The sequence below is a fragment of the Rousettus aegyptiacus genome, unplaced genomic scaffold (genome assembly GCF_014176215.1).
Source record: "Rousettus aegyptiacus isolate mRouAeg1 unplaced genomic scaffold, mRouAeg1.p scaffold_m13_p_6, whole genome shotgun sequence".
Taxonomy (NCBI): Eukaryota; Metazoa; Chordata; class Mammalia; order Chiroptera; family Pteropodidae; genus Rousettus; species Rousettus aegyptiacus.
In genome coordinates this window covers 107003575-107025279 of record NW_023416309.1, presented here as the reverse complement: position 1 = coordinate 107025279, position 21705 = coordinate 107003575, and the positions used below count along the sequence as shown (strand labels likewise).

General features: G+C 33.6%; 1 protein-coding gene across 7 annotated transcripts in view; it reads left to right on the top strand.

Annotated features, from left to right (window-relative positions):
• ABCA10 (ATP binding cassette subfamily A member 10) overlaps nt 1–21705 on the top strand; it is a 63600-nt gene that overhangs the window by 13545 nt on the left and 28350 nt on the right. For all 7 annotated transcript variants that reach the window (XM_016143647.2, XM_016143646.2, XM_016143645.2 and 4 more), the window contains exons 7-22: nt 3600–3741; nt 3960–4145; nt 5086–5233; nt 8888–9056; nt 9624–9682; nt 10729–10839; nt 11195–11370; nt 11575–11694; nt 11932–12070; nt 13351–13441; nt 14332–14471; nt 15183–15302; nt 16305–16503; nt 18155–18321; nt 19018–19151; nt 20403–20540. In XM_016143647.2, the coding sequence (XP_015999133.2) occupies nt 3600–3741; nt 3960–4145; nt 5086–5233; nt 8888–9056; nt 9624–9682; nt 10729–10839; nt 11195–11370; nt 11575–11694; nt 11932–12070; nt 13351–13441; nt 14332–14471; nt 15183–15302; nt 16305–16503; nt 18155–18321; nt 19018–19151; nt 20403–20540 (2239 nt within the window). The remainder of the gene's footprint in view (nt 1–3599; nt 3742–3959; nt 4146–5085; nt 5234–8887; nt 9057–9623; nt 9683–10728; nt 10840–11194; nt 11371–11574; nt 11695–11931; nt 12071–13350; nt 13442–14331; nt 14472–15182; nt 15303–16304; nt 16504–18154; nt 18322–19017; nt 19152–20402; nt 20541–21705) is intronic.

Here is a 21705-nt window from a genome sequence, read left to right as displayed (position 1 = left end):
GAAATATTAATAAAATAAAATTAATGATAAGGGTATAGTTTCCCCTGATAGAAAAAGCTGTTGGTGAAATGAGCTGACAGTAACACACACCATGTTGTCCTTAGTGTTTTTGAGATAAACATTACATTTGGATCCAATTTTGTACATGCCCCAAATTGAGGTAACACTGCAGAAAGTTTTCCTAATAGAGCACTGTCCAAGGTAGCAGGGTTTGCATTGGCCAGAGATTTTTTTAAAAATCAGTTGATATTGCATCAGTTATTGGGGAGAATGTGTATGTATGCTCTCTACCCCTATTTCTCTTCAAACACAAGGCAATTTTAAAACACAAGAAATTTTTAAACTGAAATAATGTCCCCAAAAGCATGGTTTTGACAATTTAACTTCCAAGAGAACCCCTGAATGAGGTGCAGGCATCCCAGGTATTGAGTTAAAAGTGATACATTTCTTACCAAGTCCCACCGTTTTTGAATATTTTACCCTCTTCCACTTTCTTCAGCAGGCACAAATTTTGCAGTAATCTACATAACCCAAATAGGGCTCAAGAATGCAGAATTCCCAAAGAATCTTGAGGGTAATTCCTTATATAAAACCTTTGACTAGATTGTGAAAATTATTTATAATAATCTTTTTCCAACTGTACATTTCTCTCATATGAAAGTCTAGTAATATTAGCTCTACGAATCATAATTACCCTTTTAATTGAGATAATTTGATTTAAGTATTCATGAACCAAGATTAATTCCCACTGGGGCTAATATTTTTTAAGAGGGTGGAGTAGAAAAAATAGAAATAAAACAAATGATTAAAACCAGAATTTTTTACCTGATTTTTTTTCTCTTTATTAGTCCTCAAAATAATTGTTTTCCTAACATACTCCAAAAATGACCAATTCCTTAAATACAGTTATAAATTCATGGATCTTAGCGTGTCTAATAGGTTTCAATCTACTGTAATTATTGTTGTTGAAACTCGAATGTCCCATTTTTGGCCAAAGGAAGCCACTTAAGGTTGGTTTCTGATTCCTCTTGATGAGATTCTAAGTGTTTCGTTTTTTTTTTTTTTTTTTTGAGGTGAGGAGGGTAGGTTCTTTGCTATTTTTGTATGACAAGACGCTCTAGTTCTCTTTCATTGGAAAAAGACCACTGTATGCCAGAAATATTCTTTAGTATTGCGTAGGTCATTGTTTCTAGCCTTTTTCAGCTGACAGAGAGTAACGACATATGTGCTACACTTTATAAATAACATACATACATTAAAGATAAATGTCCTATGAGTTTATACTCATAAGTATAAATTCATGTAGTACATTAGGGCTTTTACTTAACCTCTCCCATATTACAACTGTATCTCCTTTCTCACGCACTGAGAATTCTCGTTCTCTAAGAGAAATATAGAGGCTATCTGAATATTCCTAATTATTCATTTGTTTTATCCAGAAATATACATACAAAGTCTAACAGTACTAATTGTATTACTTCAGTATGATAACTGACAGCAGTTAAAATACTTTTTTCCTTGTGCTCTCTGTAAATCCCCCAATTTTTTGTAGTTGTAGCTTCACAGACAGAGTATTTGCCATTCTCTCCTTTTTAAACATCGTTTAGTCTTAGTTATACAAGGAAGTATAATTTTTTAATAAAACGTTTTTATTTTGAGTAGATTCATGTTTAGTTGTGAGAAATACTTAGAAGAATTCTGTGTATACTTTACCCAGTTTCCCCCAACGATAACGTCTTGAAAGATGTTCGTATGATATCACATCACACTGTTGACACTGATACAGTTAAGATACGGCATAGTTCTAACACCACAGTCAATGCTCTTTCCCTGTTCCCCATCTCTAACCCTTGGGAACCATGAATCTGTTCACCATTTCTGTAGCTATTTAGACATTTTATAAAAATGCTATATAAGCGCAATCATACATAGTACGTAACCTTTTGGTTTTTTTTTTTCCCACCACTCAGCATGGTTCCCTGGCACTTCATCCAAGTTGTTTCATTTATTAACAGTTTGTTCCTTTTTATCGCTGAGTACTAGTCCTCGGTATGGGTGCACATCAGTTTTTTAACTCTTCGACCCAAGGAGATACGAGTTTCCAGTTTTTAGGTGTTACACATAAAGCTGCTATAAACAGTCATGTTTGGGTATTTACATGAACATAAGTTTTTATTTCTCTGGGATAAATGTCCGACGACATGATTGGTAGACTGTATGGTGGTTTTGTTTTATGAGAATCTGCTGAACTGTTTCCCAGAATGGACATACCATTTTATATGCCCACCAGCAGTGTATGAGTAACAGAAGCATGGATTATAGAAAATAATTGCATTTGACTTGGTTTATGCTTTTATGCTTCCATTGGAATTTATGCATATCTGATGTTTCTATTAATTCTTTGAACATAAAAGATGTTCATTTTTTTCTTATTTCCTTTCTTCTTAAATCTTAATATTCCATATTCTCCCTACTCAATCTATGGCCAGCTCTCTCAAAAAATATCTTTAATTATTAGGAGCCAATATTTTTCATAGATGAAAGATTTACCCTATCTTCAAAAACCACCTGAATAAGATTGTTAGGTATTTGAATTAGTAAAAGATTTTTAAAATGTCAAATTAAGTAATGAAAGCATGAAAGAGATAGGAAAACTGTAATCACTTAGCTTTACTGTTATAGGACTCATAAAAATGCTATTTATTTGTGGCAATAAAAGCAACTTACATTTATTTACTACACAAGAGTATATAAAAGCTTTTCAAGTGCATTACCTATCCAAAGTTTCACACTTAATCTGAAAGCCCTATGTAAATCCAGAAGGTAGTTGGCAGTTTATTAGTGTTTTTATGAAATGTTAAATTTTAAAAGTAAGAGTCCTTTTATTGTTTAAAACATATCTTTACATCTATTTCCACAGATTTTCAAAAGCAGTCATGTTTTGACTACTATGATATTGGATCACTGCTGTATAACTGTATCCCCATGAAATCTTTTGCTTTAAGTTTTGTATTTTTTAGCAGCACTGTTAATATTCTGATTCTTAAAAACAACATATTGATTGGCTAATGTCAATAGCCATCTAAGGATAAAAAATGAAATGAGCTTTGCTTAAATCTGTAATTTTAGTTAAACATTTGGAACAATTGTGTGCCTTAAAGATGTTTAGGGAGTTTAAAGGTGAGATTACCACTTTTTTCATTGATAGTCACTTGACTAAAATAAAAAGATTATATCCAGTGTTAATTTTAAAATTCATTTTACATTTGGAAAGATAATTGTAATAATAGCTAAGCTAATGTCTTTATGTGCATTATCTCTTTTAATCCTTAGAACACCCATGAGATATTTATCATGATTAACCTCATTTTACAGGTGAGGGTGAGAAAGGATAAATAACTTGACCATGACCTTACACCTAGAATGTGCATAGCCACAATTTATAGTAAATTTGACCCTAATATGTTTGCTTTCAGAACTTGCATTCTTAACTGTTTTGCATATGACCTATCCAAACGTGTGTGTGTGTGTGTGTGTGTGTGTGTGTGTGTGTGTGTGTGTGTGTGACATTTTGAATTAACACCTCGTTTCTACCGTAGGCTCTCCTGGGGATTGATATATGCTGGCTTCATCCTTGCTATGTCAGTTTTTATGGCTCTGGTCATAACATCTATCCAAATTATAATAATTACTGGCTTCATGGTGATAGTCACACTCTTTATCCTATATGGCCTATCTTTGGTGAGTTGGCAAAACATGTATCTCTTAATCTGTTTCAGGTTTCAGATATATGAGCAAATAATGTTTCCTCCATTGGTATGGTATGGTCACTAACTTTGTATCCTGTTTTCTATATGTTTTGAAGCAGCTTTTGACAATGTGAGAAATTGATGACTATTGGTGTTTATGATTCTCAAAGGAAAAAATATACCAATTGGAATTCCTCTTTCTTCTTTCAGGTGGCATTGGCTTTCCTCCTAAGTGTGTTGATAAAGAAACCTGTCCTGACCGGTTTGGTTGGGTTTCTATTCACTGTATTTTGGGGGTGTCTGGGATTCACTGCCTTGTATAGACAACTTCCTTCATCTTTGGAATGGATTTTAGGTCTTTTTAGCCCTTTTGCCTTCACCGCTGGAATGGCCCAGGTTAGAACATAACGATTTCATGATTTTATTTACATTTTCAAAACTCTTAAAGAATTTAGTGTTTCATGAAACTTAATGACCAATTACTCTGTAGTTTAAGAAATTTCACTGTTGAAAAGCTGAATGGACAAAAAAAATCTTATCAAAGTAATAAAGCAGATATGTCATTTGTAAAATCTCATAAAATTTAAAGAAGAAAAATAATTGTCCATTATCTGACCACTTAGAAATATCTGGCTTATGATCCCATTTGAAGAGGCAGTAAAGTATTGAGGTTATAGATGGCACGAGTCAGCCTTGCCTCTGCCATTTACCAGCCAGGTGACCTTGAGCAAGTCACGACTTCTATGGCCTCACTTCATCTGAAGAATGGGGATATCAGCAGAGCTCACCTAATGGGGATAATCGTGAAGACAAACTGTGTTGTTATATATATATTACACTAGAACAGTGCCTGATACATGCTTGTGAATGTCAGCTATTATCTTTATTATCTATTTTCTATTATCTTTATTATACTTAAAAATAATTTCTTCAAGTTTTTAATACTTATTTAATATTTTAACATTTCTCCAATTACCTTTCTTACACTTAGCATTTTTATATTTCTTTTAAATGGCCTCTAATTTCACTGTCACTCTGAGTTTCTCTTCCCAGAATGTTATTTTTTGTTGCCTGTCCACTTCTCCAAATCCCCTTCTTTAACACTTCTGTGATAATCAATTACTTAGATGTCTATTCTTCAATTGTTTTACTTTCTCATATAGCATTTCTCACTTTTATGATAATTCTTTTCATATACAGCAACACTAGAACTAATAACTTCACTGTGAATTTTTGAAGAAAGGAATATTAAAATATAAATTTGCCTAGGCAGCACCATTTTAAAAAACTTTTGTTTTATAGATTCATCCAACTTTCATTTTATTTTAAATCTCAGATAACACACCTGGACTATTACCTGAGTGGTATTATTTTTCCTGATCCCTCTGGAGAGTCATATGTAATGATACTTACTTTCTTCATTTTGGCATTCGATACTCTTCTCTATTTGATTTTAACATTATATTTTGAGCGAGTTTTGCCTGGTAAGTAATAGTGTGGTTAAAGTTGCATTTAAAGCAATTCTGTTTCTTAAGTAATGTCTTAATATTTGTAATTTGAGATTGCCAAGGAAAGGAGAAAGCTTTGAAAACAATAGAAATTTTTTATTTTCATGTTGCTATTTAATGGTCCGAATGGCATTATTTTATAAAAACGTTTTAATTACAAATATATTTCTTTTGGTTTTCATCTTTTATAAAGGTAGGGTGTGTGCATATGAGAGTGTGAGTGTGTGTGCGCATGCATTTATATTTTAGCTGAGGAGAGAGAAGCTATTGGATAATGACGCTTTTTAGTGCTTGGATTCAGCTCATTAATAAGAGAGTTCATTAAATCATTCTTGCTAATATTTGGCTCTAGTATACGTGTTCTTCTGAATTTCAAATATATGCAGAAGGAAACACATAAAGTGAAGGGATGACCTCTTATTCCTCCCTTTTTGTGGAAAGATCAGCCTAATGGGAATGTTTCATATAGTGTTATAAAAATTAATAAAATAAGTTCTGCAAATGACTTAAATAATTATAATAAAATTCATGTGTAGCATACACATATAATTCCAGGAACTAGTATACTTACATTTTATTTTGCCCATATAAAATCCACAAATTTTACTCACACATAATTCTTCTTATACAGCAGAATCTAAATGTTTCCATCCTTTTCAAACTCTATTTATTGTGGTCTCTTCCTTTATCTTTTTTCTAATTCAGGCATTATATTTAAAAAATATTCATAGTTTTCCTCTAGACTTTGTTTTATGTTCTTTATATCTATTATACTATTATTTTAATATAATATAAATTATGCCTCTTCTTGGTTCCATTGATATAATTTTACTTTTAATTTTATAACATTTTGAAATAAGTGATTTCTTTTGCATTTAGCAAATTGCCTTCAAAATTATTTTGCAAAATTATTGTGAATGAATGATTTTCTCAAAATTAAATGAAATTTCTTCTTTGAACCAAAAAGTTGCATATAATGTATGTAAACCATATAAAACCAAGTTAACATATGTTCTTGTCTTAGTCACAGGTCACAGTCAAATAATCAGTGCTCTGGTATCTGAATAATTGAAAAATTTACTTCTCTGCCATTTCTCAAACATGCAAAATGGAAATTAAAATCCCGGACCTTATCTCTTGTGTATACACTCACTCCCATTCACACATGGCAGTGGTCTTAAACACGTTTCTCTGAATCCTTACAAGTGTCCCCCAACTACACTGGGGCTAGACTATTCTCCATTTTCTCATCATCTTCATCCTTTTGAAATGTCTTATTTTCTCTCTTACATCATGTGTCTTTGTAGTATAAATTAAATCAATTTGTTTTTAGCCTCCAGGCTGAGGAACCTAATATGAAAAACCAGAATTCTTTCTAGTTAGTAGAGGATGTCATGAACTTTTGATACTCCAGAGTCAGTTTTTCCCTGTAACAACTCTGTGCCATATGACACTTGTCCTTTCCTAAATTTTTGGTGTTCTACATTAAAAATAACTTTTTTCTCCAATAGTTACATCTAGGATTTAATTTGTATTATAATAGGCAAAATTTCCAGTTTCTCTTATTAAGTCTTTTACTCATTCATAATTAGATTGCTTTTCTTTTCCAAATACTTCCTCCTTTATGGGAAGGCACAGTAAGTGTATTTAATTCTGAGAAAATGGACATCAAGTTTTTCCTTTCACTTCCTGTGTATTCATATAATTACACAATTTTACCCATCAGTGTTGAGTTCAATGTTTAGTACAGGCTTCACATCTTGTAAATGCCAAAACAGGAGTCTGGAGAGGTTACGTGTCAGGCCCAAGAACACAGCAGAATTTGGACCAAAACTTTAAATAAAATTTTGACCTAATGCTCTGTTACTTTTTTTTTTACATACAATTCAATATTTGTTATATTTATTGCTCATTTCCTGTCTTTGTCTCTAGAGTGTTAGTCCCCATGAGGGAAGAGATGTTTGCTTTTTATTACACTGATATCTTCAAGCATCTAGGACAGTTTGACACTTAGTAGTACTCAGTAAATTCCTGGCGAATTACATAAATGCATAGATTAGCCTTCACATTTCAATTTTATTCAGGATAAATGATGTATGTTTTTCCATCTAGAGGCTACCTAGTACATAAGAGGCTCTCAATAAAGTTTTTCTGAAGAGCTGCAAGAGTGAACTCTTTATTTCCCCTCAGCTTCAAATTAAACAACTCTTCTTCCTCCTTTTTTTTTGGGGGGGGGGCTGTGGGGGGGACTCCATAAATTTGATTCAATCTCACTTCCCTTTTTTTGGGTACAATTTGTATTCTTTAATCCAAAGTTTTATAAACATCTTTCAAATTGACATTTTTAGAACAGGTTACATATAAATGTTTTTGCATTTATCATTCTTTTTCAGAACCAAAACACCAAGAATTTCCTATGGAATGGATACTAATAAGATATCAGTTTTCATCTACCTATTTAGCACATAGCTACTCATCGAAGTCAGTGTGGGTCAACAGGCTTTTGTGGGTAGCATTGGAAATGTTTATGTAAATTAGTATTTAAATATCGCGTAGGAAGTATAATAAGTCAAAAGGAGCAGCACGTATGCCCAGCAGTGGGAAACAGCACAGTTCTTTTGGAGTGACATTTTTCACTTGTTTATCCCCTTATGTTAGCTTTCAGTAATAGTTTGTAATGTAATATTATGTGTGAAAACTCCCCGTTGTTTCGATTATCCTATAGTCTCTTAAAAATCTATTAAATTTCCTCCACTTATCACTAATAAATTCATGTTTCATGGATATATCTTTAAAATAACATCTCACTTTTTTCGGTTCTGTAGATCCACAGCTGAAGTTTTCTATTCTCTTTTCTTACCATTAAAATGGAAGTTTATTTAAATGTCAGAACAATTTTTAACTGATTATATGTACAGTGCATTCTGCCTTGGAATGATATGAACTCTTGATAAAATCCTTGAATAATTTCATGAGGTCACAGAAAATTAAAGAATTATCTGTGTATCTGGTTGAAAAAAATCTACATAAACTATAACAAAGACATGGCAGAAACAGCTTGATTTGTGTTTCTTTCATTTTTCTTATGAATTTTAAAATTTCCTGTGTTTCTCACTGCGATCCCTTAATTTTAATTTTTTTCCTTTTTAAAACCTTTCACTAGATGCCAACAGTAATTCAGCCTTACGTCTACCTTTCTGTTATTAGGAACTTAATTTTTCTACTTTTGTTAATTTATTCTTAGAGCTTTAAAAAAGTTTGACTTTTGATTTATACTGATTGCTGTACTTCCCAAAATTTTTTCCTGCATTATCAAAAAATTTTTTTGTTTATATACAGTTGCCGAAATCAGCTTAGGCAACTTCTCTTTCTTAAGCATCTAAGTGTCTGGAAATCCCAAGAGTGAGTTCTTGATATTTGATACAATTTCCTAGAGCTGAGAATTTATCAAAGGCTAAACACTGTCTTCACTTTAATGTTCCCGTAATACTTTACTTTTAACATTATAAACATAAATTCCCACAGAATAACTTAAATTTAAAATTGATATCAAGCCACACAAGGACAGAAGCCATTCTTTACTGATGTGGTATTATTGATTCAATATGTAATTGTGTCTTGATTGATTAGATGAAGATGGCCACTGGCATTCACCATTGTTTTTCCTAAAGTCTTCGTTTTGGTCCCAACATCAAAAAACTCATTACGAAGACTTTGAGGATGAAATAAGTCCGGAGCCTTCCTCTGATGACTCTTTTGAACCCGTGTCTCCAGAGCTCCACGGAAAAGAAGCCATAAGGTAATCAACAAATTATGTGACTTTGTAAATTTGAAGATAAAAGCTTAAGAAAGTAAGCTGTCACAGGGCCAGCCACAGGTCAAATGTTATTCTAGATGATGTGTTTTTGAAAGTTCACTTCTTTTAGGTATTCTGCTGCCATCATTCTAAATTTTTCTCATTGATCACTGGGAACAAAGAATAGAGACTGTTATTTTGATAAATTTGCCTGTAAAAGAGAAGAATAATTGAATGATAGCTAGAGAAGGGTGCAGGACCGAGGGAAAGCCTTTCACCTTTCTTCCCTTCCTCCTTCGTTCCTTTTATTCTTTAAACTTTCCCTTCATTTGCTACCTTAGAGAAATCACGGGAAAATAGGAAAAGCCAAGCTTGATCAGGGAGGGTATCAGCAGGTCTGTGCAGACCTCTTGCGGGGCCGGTTTGGGTTCTCACTGCTGCCCTCCTGGATCCCATCAAGAGGGTGCACCCCACCTTGGGAAGTTCCGTCATGACTGGCCCTGCTGGCACTTAACATAATTGATGTTATTAGGAAATGTGTTTAGTCACAGTTGCTTACTCTTCTTTCAGAATCAGAAATATTAAAAAAGAATATAATGGAAAGCATGAAAAAATAGAAGCGTTGCAAGGTAAAGAAAAAAACCTTGTTTCAATGATGTTTTTAATTATTTTTGTTTTGTTTTCTGAAAATACAGATCATCATAGTGGAAAATTAGAGAATGAATATCGATAAAAAGGAAAAATTTTCATTATGAAAGATAGTCACCAATAATATATTATTTTTTCTATATATATATACGTATGTAAAATACTTTTAAAAAATAGGATATTACTACTTCTGCTAGTTTGTAATCATTGACCTAAATTTGTCATACTGAGTGTGGAGTATCACTGGAATTGTTTTTGCTCTTATAGTACTTTTCATTACCTATTTTGGGCCTTATTTTTTGTTCTCTGATCATATAAGTCCATATTGTGTGTCTTCAAGAATCTTTTAAAATTTCTGGGGTGCTAATAGAACTGTTTGTTGTTTAACAATGACATTAGATAATTTTTCAAGTATTAAAGGAAAAGTCATTAATTACTAAGCATCCATATATAAAAATACCTGCGACATGTCCTGGACCACACCAGATCTCTGTAGGTACCATGCCCGTAGTTTTGTGATGCAAAACAAAACAATTGCCAATGCCAGGAGAAACGTATCATCCTCTCCTTAACACCCCCCCTTCCTCCCCCCTAAAATGGAATAAACTCCCCTTTGACTCTGTGCCTGGCACCTCTGTCTTCCAGCTCTGGAAGTCTCTGAGAGACTCTTTCTTCAGTCACACTGCTTTCCTTTGCCCAGGATGCAAGTGCTCTCTTTACCGTTTTAATTCCTGGTAGCCTTTGTTCAATTCTTTAATAATAAGTATATATATATTCCTTGATATTTGAAGGATTTGTGGTAGGAAGGAGGGTAGAAAGTACATTCCCAGTCTTTATTCAGTTTCTTCAGAGGAACTGATGTTTTGTCTTCATAAATAGACAAAATTAAATTACAACTTTATGGGAGATGTAGTCGAGCACCAATGAAATGAAATGCTGAGTTACATTTTAGTCTTCCAAGCTTTTGAAAGTCAATTTGATCCGAATATAGTCCAAAGTCTAATTTTCACATTTTATTCTAAAACAGGCATATATCTTGACATTTATGAAGGACAAGTCACTGCAATACTTGGACATAGTGGGGCTGGTAAATCAACACTGCTAAACATTCTCAGTGGGTTGTCTGTTTCTACAGAAGGTGAGAAAATAATTTTACAAAGCAAGTTGGCTGTTAAAGCAGGCTCGCAATCTGATTATATAAAAGTAAAACGTTTCTTTAAAGCAGGATTTTTATACAACTGAGCAATTTAGAAAAGGGAATATTTTATATTTATATAAATTCATGAGAAAGCTTGTATTTTTATTTCACTATTTGTCATTCTATGTGTACTTTTGCTGTGGACACTAATTTATGTTAAGGATAATCTGAATTTTCTCAATGTAGTAATTATTGCAATTATTAAATGTGAAGTTTCTTCAGCAAATATCCTGTATTACCACTCTGCATAGAGTTACTATCCAATCGTTAAATACTCTAAAATTTCTGTTTACAGGATCAGCTGCTATTTATAATACCACAGTCTCTGAAATAACTAACATGGAGGAAATCAGGAAGAAAGTTGGATTTTGTCCACAATTCAATATTCAGTTTGAATTTCTTACGGTGAAAGAAAACCTCAGGCTATTTGCTAAAATAAAAGGGATTCACCCAACGGAACTGGAACAAGAGGTAGGTGAAGATATCAGAACTGATAGCTTTGGAAGTAATTTGCTTAATTTACTCCTGACCGTATTTTTGTTTAAATATTATTTTACTCCTTCATAAATAAATCTTAATGAAGTTCTAGAACAAATTTTTTTTCATATTTGTTAGAGAATTAAGACCGCTTAAAATAAAATGTTTTGTATTAATGTAGGATTCTTTTTTTGATAGGTAAAAAGAGTTATAATGGAATTAGACATACAAAACATTCAAGATGTCATTGCTAAAAAATTAAGTGGCGGACAGAAGAGAAAACTAACAGTTGGGATTGCCATTTTAGGAGATCCTCAGGTGAGAGAAAATATTTTTTTTTGAGATTAATTTGGATTGAAGGATATAAAACTATTATTAATGTTTAAACTCTAGTTACCAAATGCGAGAAAATTTATAATAAAGAACAATGCAAGCCTGTTAGGGTTATGGTGGAGGATTATATTTGAATCTAGAAATCATATTGGTTTCCATGCTACTTTTGGAAGATCCTCACTTTGAAGTAGAAGATGCTTTTATACATTCCTTCCTCTGTAGGTTTTGCTACTGGATGAACCAACTGCTGGATTGGATCCTTTTTCAAGGCACCAAGTTTGGAACCTCCTGAGAGAGCATAAAACAAACCATACGATCCTCTTTAGTACCCAGTTCATGGATGAGGCTGACATTTTGGCTGGTGATTCTTGGTTTCCTTATTCTAACTAGTTGCTTAAGGCTTTAATATGAGAGATAATCTCTATGATCTGTTTTTAAAAGAAAAGAATCTTGTTTGCTGTCCATTTGAGTGACTTGATGCTAAAGATGCACATAGCCTCAGGAAAATTCTAAGCTCCCAGTGAGTTCTTTAGACCCATGCTTCATGTATCTTCTTGTCTGTAATTTTCTTGACTGTCTACATTAACCACAAGTATATTTTTAAAATTTGGAAACTCAAAGATAACCTTTCATGTATAGTTTTTTGTTGGGCAGAAAACTTTTAGCTGGGGAAAAATCTTTTAAAATTTACAATTCTTTGTTGCTTTCTTAGGAGGATTCTTTGTCCGTAGAGTGAGGTGTTGAATGCGAAGACGCAGGATTGGGGAATTAGTGATGGAACAAATGCTCTTGCCTAGGGAACAGTGGCAGGTGGTAGAGACTCGTTTCAGTAAGCCAGGAGAGTGTGCGAAGGAAGTATCTGGGAAAAAATAGAAAGGGACTCAGGGAAAAGAAGAGAAATTCTTGCTGTTCAATGTACAGTGTAACACTATTCTAGTTTCTTCTAGGAACTGAGGTAAAGCATGCTTTACTTCTTGTGCCCCGTATTTCCCACCTCAGTAATGCTATATAATAAACCACCCCCAAACTCAGTGCCTTACATCAATGAGCATTTATTTAGTGCATGAGTTAGAGAGTTGGCAGTTTAGATTGGCTCACCTACAGAGATTTTCGGCTATTTGACTGGATTCATTTACATGCCTGGTGGTTGCTGCTGGCTAGAATGAATCAGGTGACTCAGCCCCGCTCTAGGTATGTTTTGTTTCCCCAGGCATTCTCATGGCTGTGACTGGGGCTCCAGAGAGCAAGTCTCATAAGGGCATAAGCCCTTTTCAAACCTCTGCCTCTCAGTGTCTGCTAACACTCCGTTGGCCAAAGCAATTCACATAGTGGAGGCCGATATCAAGGGGTGGAGTGAGAAACTGTGCCCATAGTGAGAGGACACTGCTTATTACATAACAAAGGGTGTGGATAAAGGAGAGCTGAAGAATGGGGCCATTGCAGTGTTTTATGCCATTGGGTCAGCTGCGAGAGAGGCAGTGAACTCATGTCCTGCCGAGGCAGGCATGGGAAGGAGAGCTGATGTTGCACACAGGAGCTCAGTTATATCGTCATTGAAAAATTCATTCAGTGCTTTGGGCTCCAGGGTACAGAATAAATCCATATAAAGAATTCACAATTTACTTTTTTCTTTCTGCCCAGATAGGAAAGTGTTTCTGTCTAAAGGGAAGTTGAAATGTGCAGGGTCATCTTTGTTTCTGAAGCGAAAATGGGGTATTGGATATCATTTAAGGTAATGTATTCTGGCAGTAGCTGTTTTTAATATGACTGTTTCAATATGTAGGGTGACATTTCATGCAATCTTTTAGAGATATTAAGAAAGTTAACTTAGTATTTGGTGGAAATTAATTTCCAACAAACAGTACAAAATATCTCCCTCATTAACATTTTGCTTGTGGGTTATATCTTCGTTTTAAGCATGAAAATTTCTAAAAGTAGATGTATCTTTCACTGTAACATTTTCTGGCCAATATTTATATAAGAAAAAATTATATATATGTCCCCAAAAAAGAAAGCGATTATTTTAAGTGAAATAGTTTGCCCTAAGAGTCTGAAATTGTATTCCGAATCTACTTACATTTCACAGTCTGCTCAATGTCAGAATATCACATGGAATGTTGTAGAAAGCATGACATATTAAGAAATGAGTTGTTGGTATTAAGAGAAGCCATTCGCTGCATAGAAAGCAACTGTTTATTAAAATGCTTATTAATTTTTCAGTGATCCAGGAGCACTATTTCAGGTACTTTATATCCAATCATGATTTTATATATTTGTTTACATGTTAACCTATCTACACATACATACACACACATATGTGTGCACACACAGATGCGTTTGTATATACACACACTGAAATTTCAGCTTGAGTTACCTTTTAGGAAGTTGGCCGGGGGTTTGGGGTTGACATGTAATGCACTGTATTTTTTTCTCATCTAAAATAATGCAAAAGAGGCTACCACTTAGCACTTTGAAGTGGGACATTTCATTGGTGGGAAGTAATTATAGAAGTTAACAGGATATGCCTGTAATATATACAAATTATTTAATCAAAAGCTGTCTTTTCATGAGCAGTGGTGTTGGAGGAGAATTCAAAGGCTTATGCTTCTTTTGAAATATTAGTTTACACAGGAATGAAATGTGTAATCCAGAGAGAATCACATCCCTCATTAGACAGCACATCCCTGATGCCAAGCTAACAGCAAAAAGTGAAGAAAAACTTGTGTATAGTTTGCCCTTGGAAAGAACAAACAGATTTTCAGGTAACTTACTGTCTGACCACATGGAATACAGCCAAAAGTCCAAGACTGTGCTAATTCGTTTTCTATCAGTGGGTTTTAATATACTCACAAAAATAATTATTCATAAATATGCTGTCTCCCGTTGCCAATGTGATGAAGTGTGTTAACAGATCTTAGTAAGAGCAACTAAAATTCCTACAAATGTATTTCGCTAGGAAACCCAGATTTGCTCTTCATTAGCATTAAACGATTCTTTGAAACATATTTTTTCTGAAATAGCAAAACCTTGATTTCTGATAGAGATACAGATTAAATAAGACCTGATTGTTTAAAATACTTTAATAGGGTTTTTGTAAATTATAATTTAGTTATAAATGTAATTTGCTAGGTATAAAAAAATTAGAAAAGACGGAGAAGAAAATATATAATTTACCCATGCCTAGTGAATTTTTAAATAGACATACAGATAAAGTGCTTATACAAAACACACATGTGGCCTTTGTGATACAAGTAATTTTAAAGCTTGTGAGAGAAAATAGAGATATAAAATAATAAAATAGATTTGAAGGGCAAGAAAACATCTTATGGGAAGGGTTTTCTTGGATTATTATGGCAGCTATAATATGAAAACATTTTTATATTTATCTATTCTGAGTAATTTTTAGGAATTAGTATTTTAGTGTACTCATTGCCAATTTTAATTGCATCACATTATTCCTTTCTGTGTTTTAGATCTCTACAATGACCTTGATAAATGTTCTGACCAAGGGATAATGAATTATGGTGTTTCCATGACAACTCTGAATGAAGTATTTTTGAACCTAGAAGGCAAATCAGCAATTGATGAGCCAGGTATAAAAATATGTGTCTAGCATAAAATTTTTAAAAAAGCAAAAAGAAAATGACCACATATGAATTGATATTTGTAGATTTTTATGTAGATATAAAGTAGGATTTTTCACTTTTAAAGAATCATAATTATTTTGTACCTAATATAATCAGGCTTATTGCTAGAGAAATTACTTTATGATATCTGTCTACCTTTGATGTCAGTGACAGTCATATCCCTTTGCAATGCCCACTTCTCCTTATCGTCAATAGCTGTCTGAGAATGGCATGAATTCTGGCTTTGTCCATTCCTTACAAAAAAATGTATTCTTACTTAGCTAATGAACTAATTCTAGTTAATGTATTAACAACAGATAATTAAATAAGATACTATCTTCCCTTAGTTTACTTTGTAATAATAATTAAAAGAATGTAGGAGTCTACTATGTGGCAATCATTGTACTCAGCTGTTGGATTATATTGTTCTTGGTTCCCATAATAACTTCATGATGTAGGAGAGGAAACTTATATTTAGAGAAATTGAGTGATGAGCCGATACCACACAGCTAAAGTGTGGTATGTGTTGGATTCAAGCAGGGGGTCTTCCAGCTTCCTATTACTTAAAACCACAGTGTCTTGAAGTGGTCACTGGGATGGCAGTCATCAGTGACAGACTAATCCAGTGGAGGTCTCAGATGACAGAGAAACTCAGCTTTTAGAACTTGACTGCAAATATTTATGCTGGTGCTTTTATATAACACTCTGCAAAATTCCCTTGGTGGGGAGCTGCTGCTATTGGTGTGATAGAATAAATGCTTCCCAAGAGACCTAAACCATGCTCAGAAATGAATTTACTCATTAAAATCAGATCCATTACATTTGCAGGAAAGATTTTGATATAAGACTTATGAATATCAATAATTTGTTAAAAGTGTTGTTACAAATATTCTAACAGAATTTTCAAAATGTCTAAAGAGAAAATACAAATAACATAGCTTATTATAATGGTTTGTTACATGATTGTAGATTTTAGCATTCAGAAACAGGAGAAAATCGATGTGACAAGAGATACTGGCATTGAGTCAGAAATGCAACAGGCCCTTTGTTCTCTTCCTGGGCTGAGAAACGATGTGAGTAATGGAACTATCTGGATACGGCAGGTCTGCGGAGTGGCAAGGCTTCGCTTTTTAAAGTTAACACGTGAGAGGGAAGTTCTTTTGTCCTTGTAAGTATCAAACTACTTTAAATCTCTTTAGTCAATATATTGCAAAAAAGTTTCAAATATGAAGAAAACAAGTCTGATAATTTCTTCATTTATTTAAGAAATTTGAGTGCTTGTAGTACTATCCTACAGTAGTGAACACAACTAACACAGCCTTAGGCCTACTATCTGTGGGGAAGAAAAATACCAATTAAACAATTATCCATTAAATATGTTAATTATTCATTATATCACAGTCTTTATTGAAGCCTATTGTGTGCTAAGCATTGTTCCAGGTGCTTTGGTTATATTAGTGAGCATAAAAGGCGCAAATCCATGCCCTCGTAGTATTTACCTTCTGGTTGACAGGAAAAGAAAAAAAAAAAAAAAGTAAGTATAAAAACCGAATTGTATAATAGGTTATACAAAGTAGAGTAAGGGGATGGTGATTGCTGGTGGGAATCGGGAGTTCATTACAACTCCGAGTAGGGTGATCAGTGCTGGCCTCATTGACATGGTCACGTTTCAGCCAAGATTAGAAAACATGAAGTAAGAGGAGAGAACAGCGGTTCAGAACAGAAGTCATGTATTATTTTGCCAACTCTTCCTACTTGGCAAAGGGGAAGTCATGAAGGTTTTATGAAGAGACGGTCTAAAGGTAGACAAGGCTTTTGAGGTGCTTGATGATGAAGGGAAGTAGAAAGATGGGAGCGTAGCTGAAGGGAGAGTGGAGTGAAGTCAGGAGGAATTTTATTTTTTTTTAAGTGAGCAGGAGATATTAGAACACGTTTCAGTGAGGATGGGACTAAGCCAGAAGAATGGAAATAATTGAAGATGAGCTAACTTAGCAGGGTCTGAAGGTGGGTGGCAAGGGACCGGATTCAGTGCAGTATTGAGAAGGACTGACTGGTCTTGATCGGAACAAAGATGTCATTGGTTGTAATGGAAAAAAGGAATGAGAGGAAGGTTGCCTATATGGGTATTTTTTCTTCTCTTTTGGTGGTGGTAAGACCAGAGGGAGTTTCTGTCTGACGACTATATTTTTTATTTCTATGCAATGTGAGGCTGAGAGTGAGGGAGAAAGTAGTCATAGCAGAGGGAATTCACAAACTTATTAGAGAACCAAAGGATTACTTGAAAGTATTTCACTTATAGTTTGAATCAGTGGAATAGGTTCTCGGGTCTGAAAATGGTGTTTTAAATATTGCCTCTAGTTTCACAAAAATTAAAATGTGTGTATTTTAACAATTGATGAGAGTTAAAATTTTATTTAAAATTGTACACTTTGCAAGCTCGAGGCCACAGTGTGAAACAGGGTTTCTTTCCCTTCAAAATTGCATAGGCAAGCTGTTTGAGGCTCCTGGTCTACCATGAAACCACTTCCCATGTTGTCCTGGTTAACCAGCAAGCCCACAGAGGGACCCCCCCCCTCCACCCCTGAATTTTACCTTCTTTTGATGTTCTGTTATTCTTGGATGCCTTGCACTATGATATGAATGATGCAGAAGTTTGACCCCATCTTTAGATTAGTCTTACTTTCAGTTTCATTTTTTGTAACTAAAAGCCATATTTGTATGTTGAATTTTCATAAGTTGCCTTTTGTATAGCAGGCTTACAACTTAAATAATCAGAGAGAAAATATTTTAGACTCACGTTTTAATTTTCTTTTATTTAGGTTACTGGTACTTGTAATTGCTTTTATCCCCACTATTTTCGAGAAGATAATGCATGTGATAATGTATCAAATTCATCCTTGGGAGCTTTCATCCAGTATGTATTTCCTTTCTCTGGAACAACTCCCGCAAACTCCTCTTACCAGTCTATTGGTCATCAATAATACAGGTGAGAAATAGGCTTGACATTTAGTCTTAATTTTTATCATCAAAGACCTTTAGAAAGCACAAACCTGAGATACAAAAAGGCCTATATTAAAAACAGCTTGAGGGGAAATGGGTAAAAATGGTGTGTGTCCAGCTCTCCTTATTTTCAAATCAAGAAAAATAATGGACATAATGGAAAATATCAAGTATATTTGATTTCATAAAGATGTTTTGAAGGGATCACAAGCTCTATAAACATCATTGCAAGGTTGGTGAAATTTAGCAGGTTACTTAATGAGCAGAACTGATGTGTATTACTAGAACAGGCCTGGGTCATTAGGTATGTGTTTTGTATGTACTCTTTGTAATTACAAATGTTATAGGGCTCTGCAATGTTTATAAAAGTCACTTATAAAATGTGTTATATCTATGACAGTTGCAAATCTAATTTTAGTATAAGTGCTGCCAAAGCGAGAACAATTGCAGATCTAACTCTCAGGAATTAACTCTTTTTACTTTATAAGATTTACAAGGTAAATTAACAGTTTCTATATCTCAGGTTCAGAATGAATTTCATTATATTCTTACAGAGTGAAGGTCTTTACCATGTTGTTCTGGGTATTCCTTAATGTGAGAGGAAATCGTGCTTATTTTAAAGCTTTGATGTCGATTTTTTTTTTTTTGCCTTGACACTGCCTTCCTTCACTGACTACATTAGATTCAGATATTGAAGACCTAATACAGTCACTGAAGCGTCAGAATATAGTTTTGGAAATAGATGACTTTAGAAATAGAAATGGCTCAGATGATCCATCCTACAATGGAGCCATCATAGTGTCTGGTGACCAGAAGGTATGTTTGCCTCCACGTACTGTTTTATCATGAGTGGGTTTTTGCCACATTTTAATACTTTAGAAATAAGGAAAACAGCTCAACTATTCTGTATCAGCATAACTCAGAATGCCGCCTTGGCCCTTTTTGGCATGAAAATTTAATCCTTTAAAGGACACATTTCCATCCTCAGTAATTAAGGGCATCATTTTTTTGTTAGTGAATTCATTTATTTTAAAAGCAGTGCATGTTTTGTGACAACTGGTTGAACTTTGAGGGCATTATGCTAAGTGAACTAAACCAGACAGAGAAGACTAATTCTGCATGGTACCATTTATATGAGGAATCTTAAAAAAAAAAAAAAAAAAAAAAAAAAAAGTCAAACTCGTAGAAACAGAGTAGAAAAGTGATTGCCAGGGCCTGGGGGATGGGGAGAATAGGGAGAAGTTGGTAAAAGCATACAAACTTTCAGCTATAAGATGAATAAGGTCAGAGGATCTAATATAAAATATGTTGACTATAGTTGATAACACTTATATAATTAAAATTTGCTAGAGATCAGAACAAAAATGTTCTCATATATTTGTGTATACACACACACACACACACACACACATGAGATGATGAATGTGTTAATTGATTAGATGGGAGGAATCCTTTTGCAGTGTGTATGTATGTGTATCAAGTCTTCATGATGTACTTTAAATAGCTTACAATTTTATTTATCATTTATACCTTAATAAAGCTAAAAAAAAAGCAATGCATATTTAATAAATTCAAACATTACTAGGGTTTATAATAAAGACAATAAAATTTTCTCTATAATTTCATTCATTTTTTTCCATATGATATTTATGTTAACAGTTTGGTTAAAATATTCTACATTCTTTTCCTTTATGAAAACACAGACTTATTATATGTAGAATGAATAATAATAAAATATATTTATTAGTTAGAAAATAACACATATTTCCTAAATTAGAATAGTATTAGAAGAGTCCTGCAACTTTCTTTGTCACATAAAATCTAAATTTTTGACATTTTTCCATGTTAGTGAATGTTAGTCTATTTCATTAACAGAATAAGTCACTTTAACTACAAAAGTAATGCATTCTTATAGCAATTCAAAAAGACAGAGTGTCAAAGAAAACTTAATAGTCTCCTTCTCACCCTAATCCCACCCTGGTAATATGTAAAATATACAAAAATACATTTACTCTAAAAATTTAGAACTTATATCTGTGTGCTTTTTTTTTTTTTTTTTTTTTGAAGGATTACAGATTTTCAGTTGCATGTAATACCAAGAGAATGAATTGTTTTCCTGTTCTTATGGGAATTGTTAGCAATGCCCTTCTTGGAATTTTTAACTATACAGAACTTATTAAAACAGAGAGAAGCACATTTCCTGTGGTAAGTGTCACATTGGCTTATCTAAGAGGCAATATAGCAGAGGGATAAAAAGCAAGGACTCTAGAGCCTACCACCTGAGTTTGAATCCTGCTTCTGCTCTTTATTAGCAAGTTTCTTAGCCACTCTTTGCCTCACTGTCCTCATTTGTAAAATAAGAAATATAGTAGTATCTACTTTGCGTGATTATTACAAGGATTAGGTGAGTTTACTAAGTGCCTAGAACAGAGCCTGGCATACTTTTTTCATTCATTCTACGCATACTTCTTGAGTGTCTGCCATGTCCTGGTACTTCTAGGTGCTGGGGAAAGAGCATAAACAGAACAGACCAGAATCTCATCTTTGGAGTTTACATTCTTGTAAGGGGGAGAGTAAGCATTCAATACATGTTTGCTATTACTATTCTGAAAGATCTAGAATTTTTAATTTTATGTTTAGTCTCAATAAATGTTTTAGATTAAAATTTTTAATGGAAAAAATTTCAATGTATAATAAAATTTTTTACCTTAGTAAATTAATGTAACCTATTATCTTCTATTCTTTATGCTGATATATTTTTTGATTACATTTATTGCTACTTGATGGACGATAGAGTTGTATTCTCTCATTGGCCTCACCCCTCTGAAGTCTTGTCTGATCAAAAATTACACCTAGCTCCTCAAGGCATAGGATATTAAGAGCCAAGATCCAAAAGGAAAAGGACACTGAAAAATTGTAAATAATAGAGAAAAACCAAAGGGCTGTTGAAGAATTATAATTTTGACTTTGTTTGGTTCACTGTCTAGAATAGTTCACATTTGCTGGGTACCCAATACACATTTGCTGAAATCAGTGGTTGAATGAATTTGTTTGGAAACGTCGAACACCAGAGAAACCTTAAACCCAAATCTTTAATTTTATGTCACATTTCCCTGGAGGAATTTGCTGAGTATGTCGCATACAGTGATCAAAGCAAGTGTGGAAGGTGGTAATACTTCTGGGAATGTATGGTCTAGCCCTAAAGTTATGATTATTTAATAGTTCTACAGTGTTTTTCTCTATCATTTTAAATTATACATTGCCTTTTTGGGTCTTGGCTTTTATACGTTTTACGTCTTGTGGATTGCAGTGCAATTTTTGATCATACACAATTTTAATAACCATTTCTCGGCCTTCAAATAACTGCTAA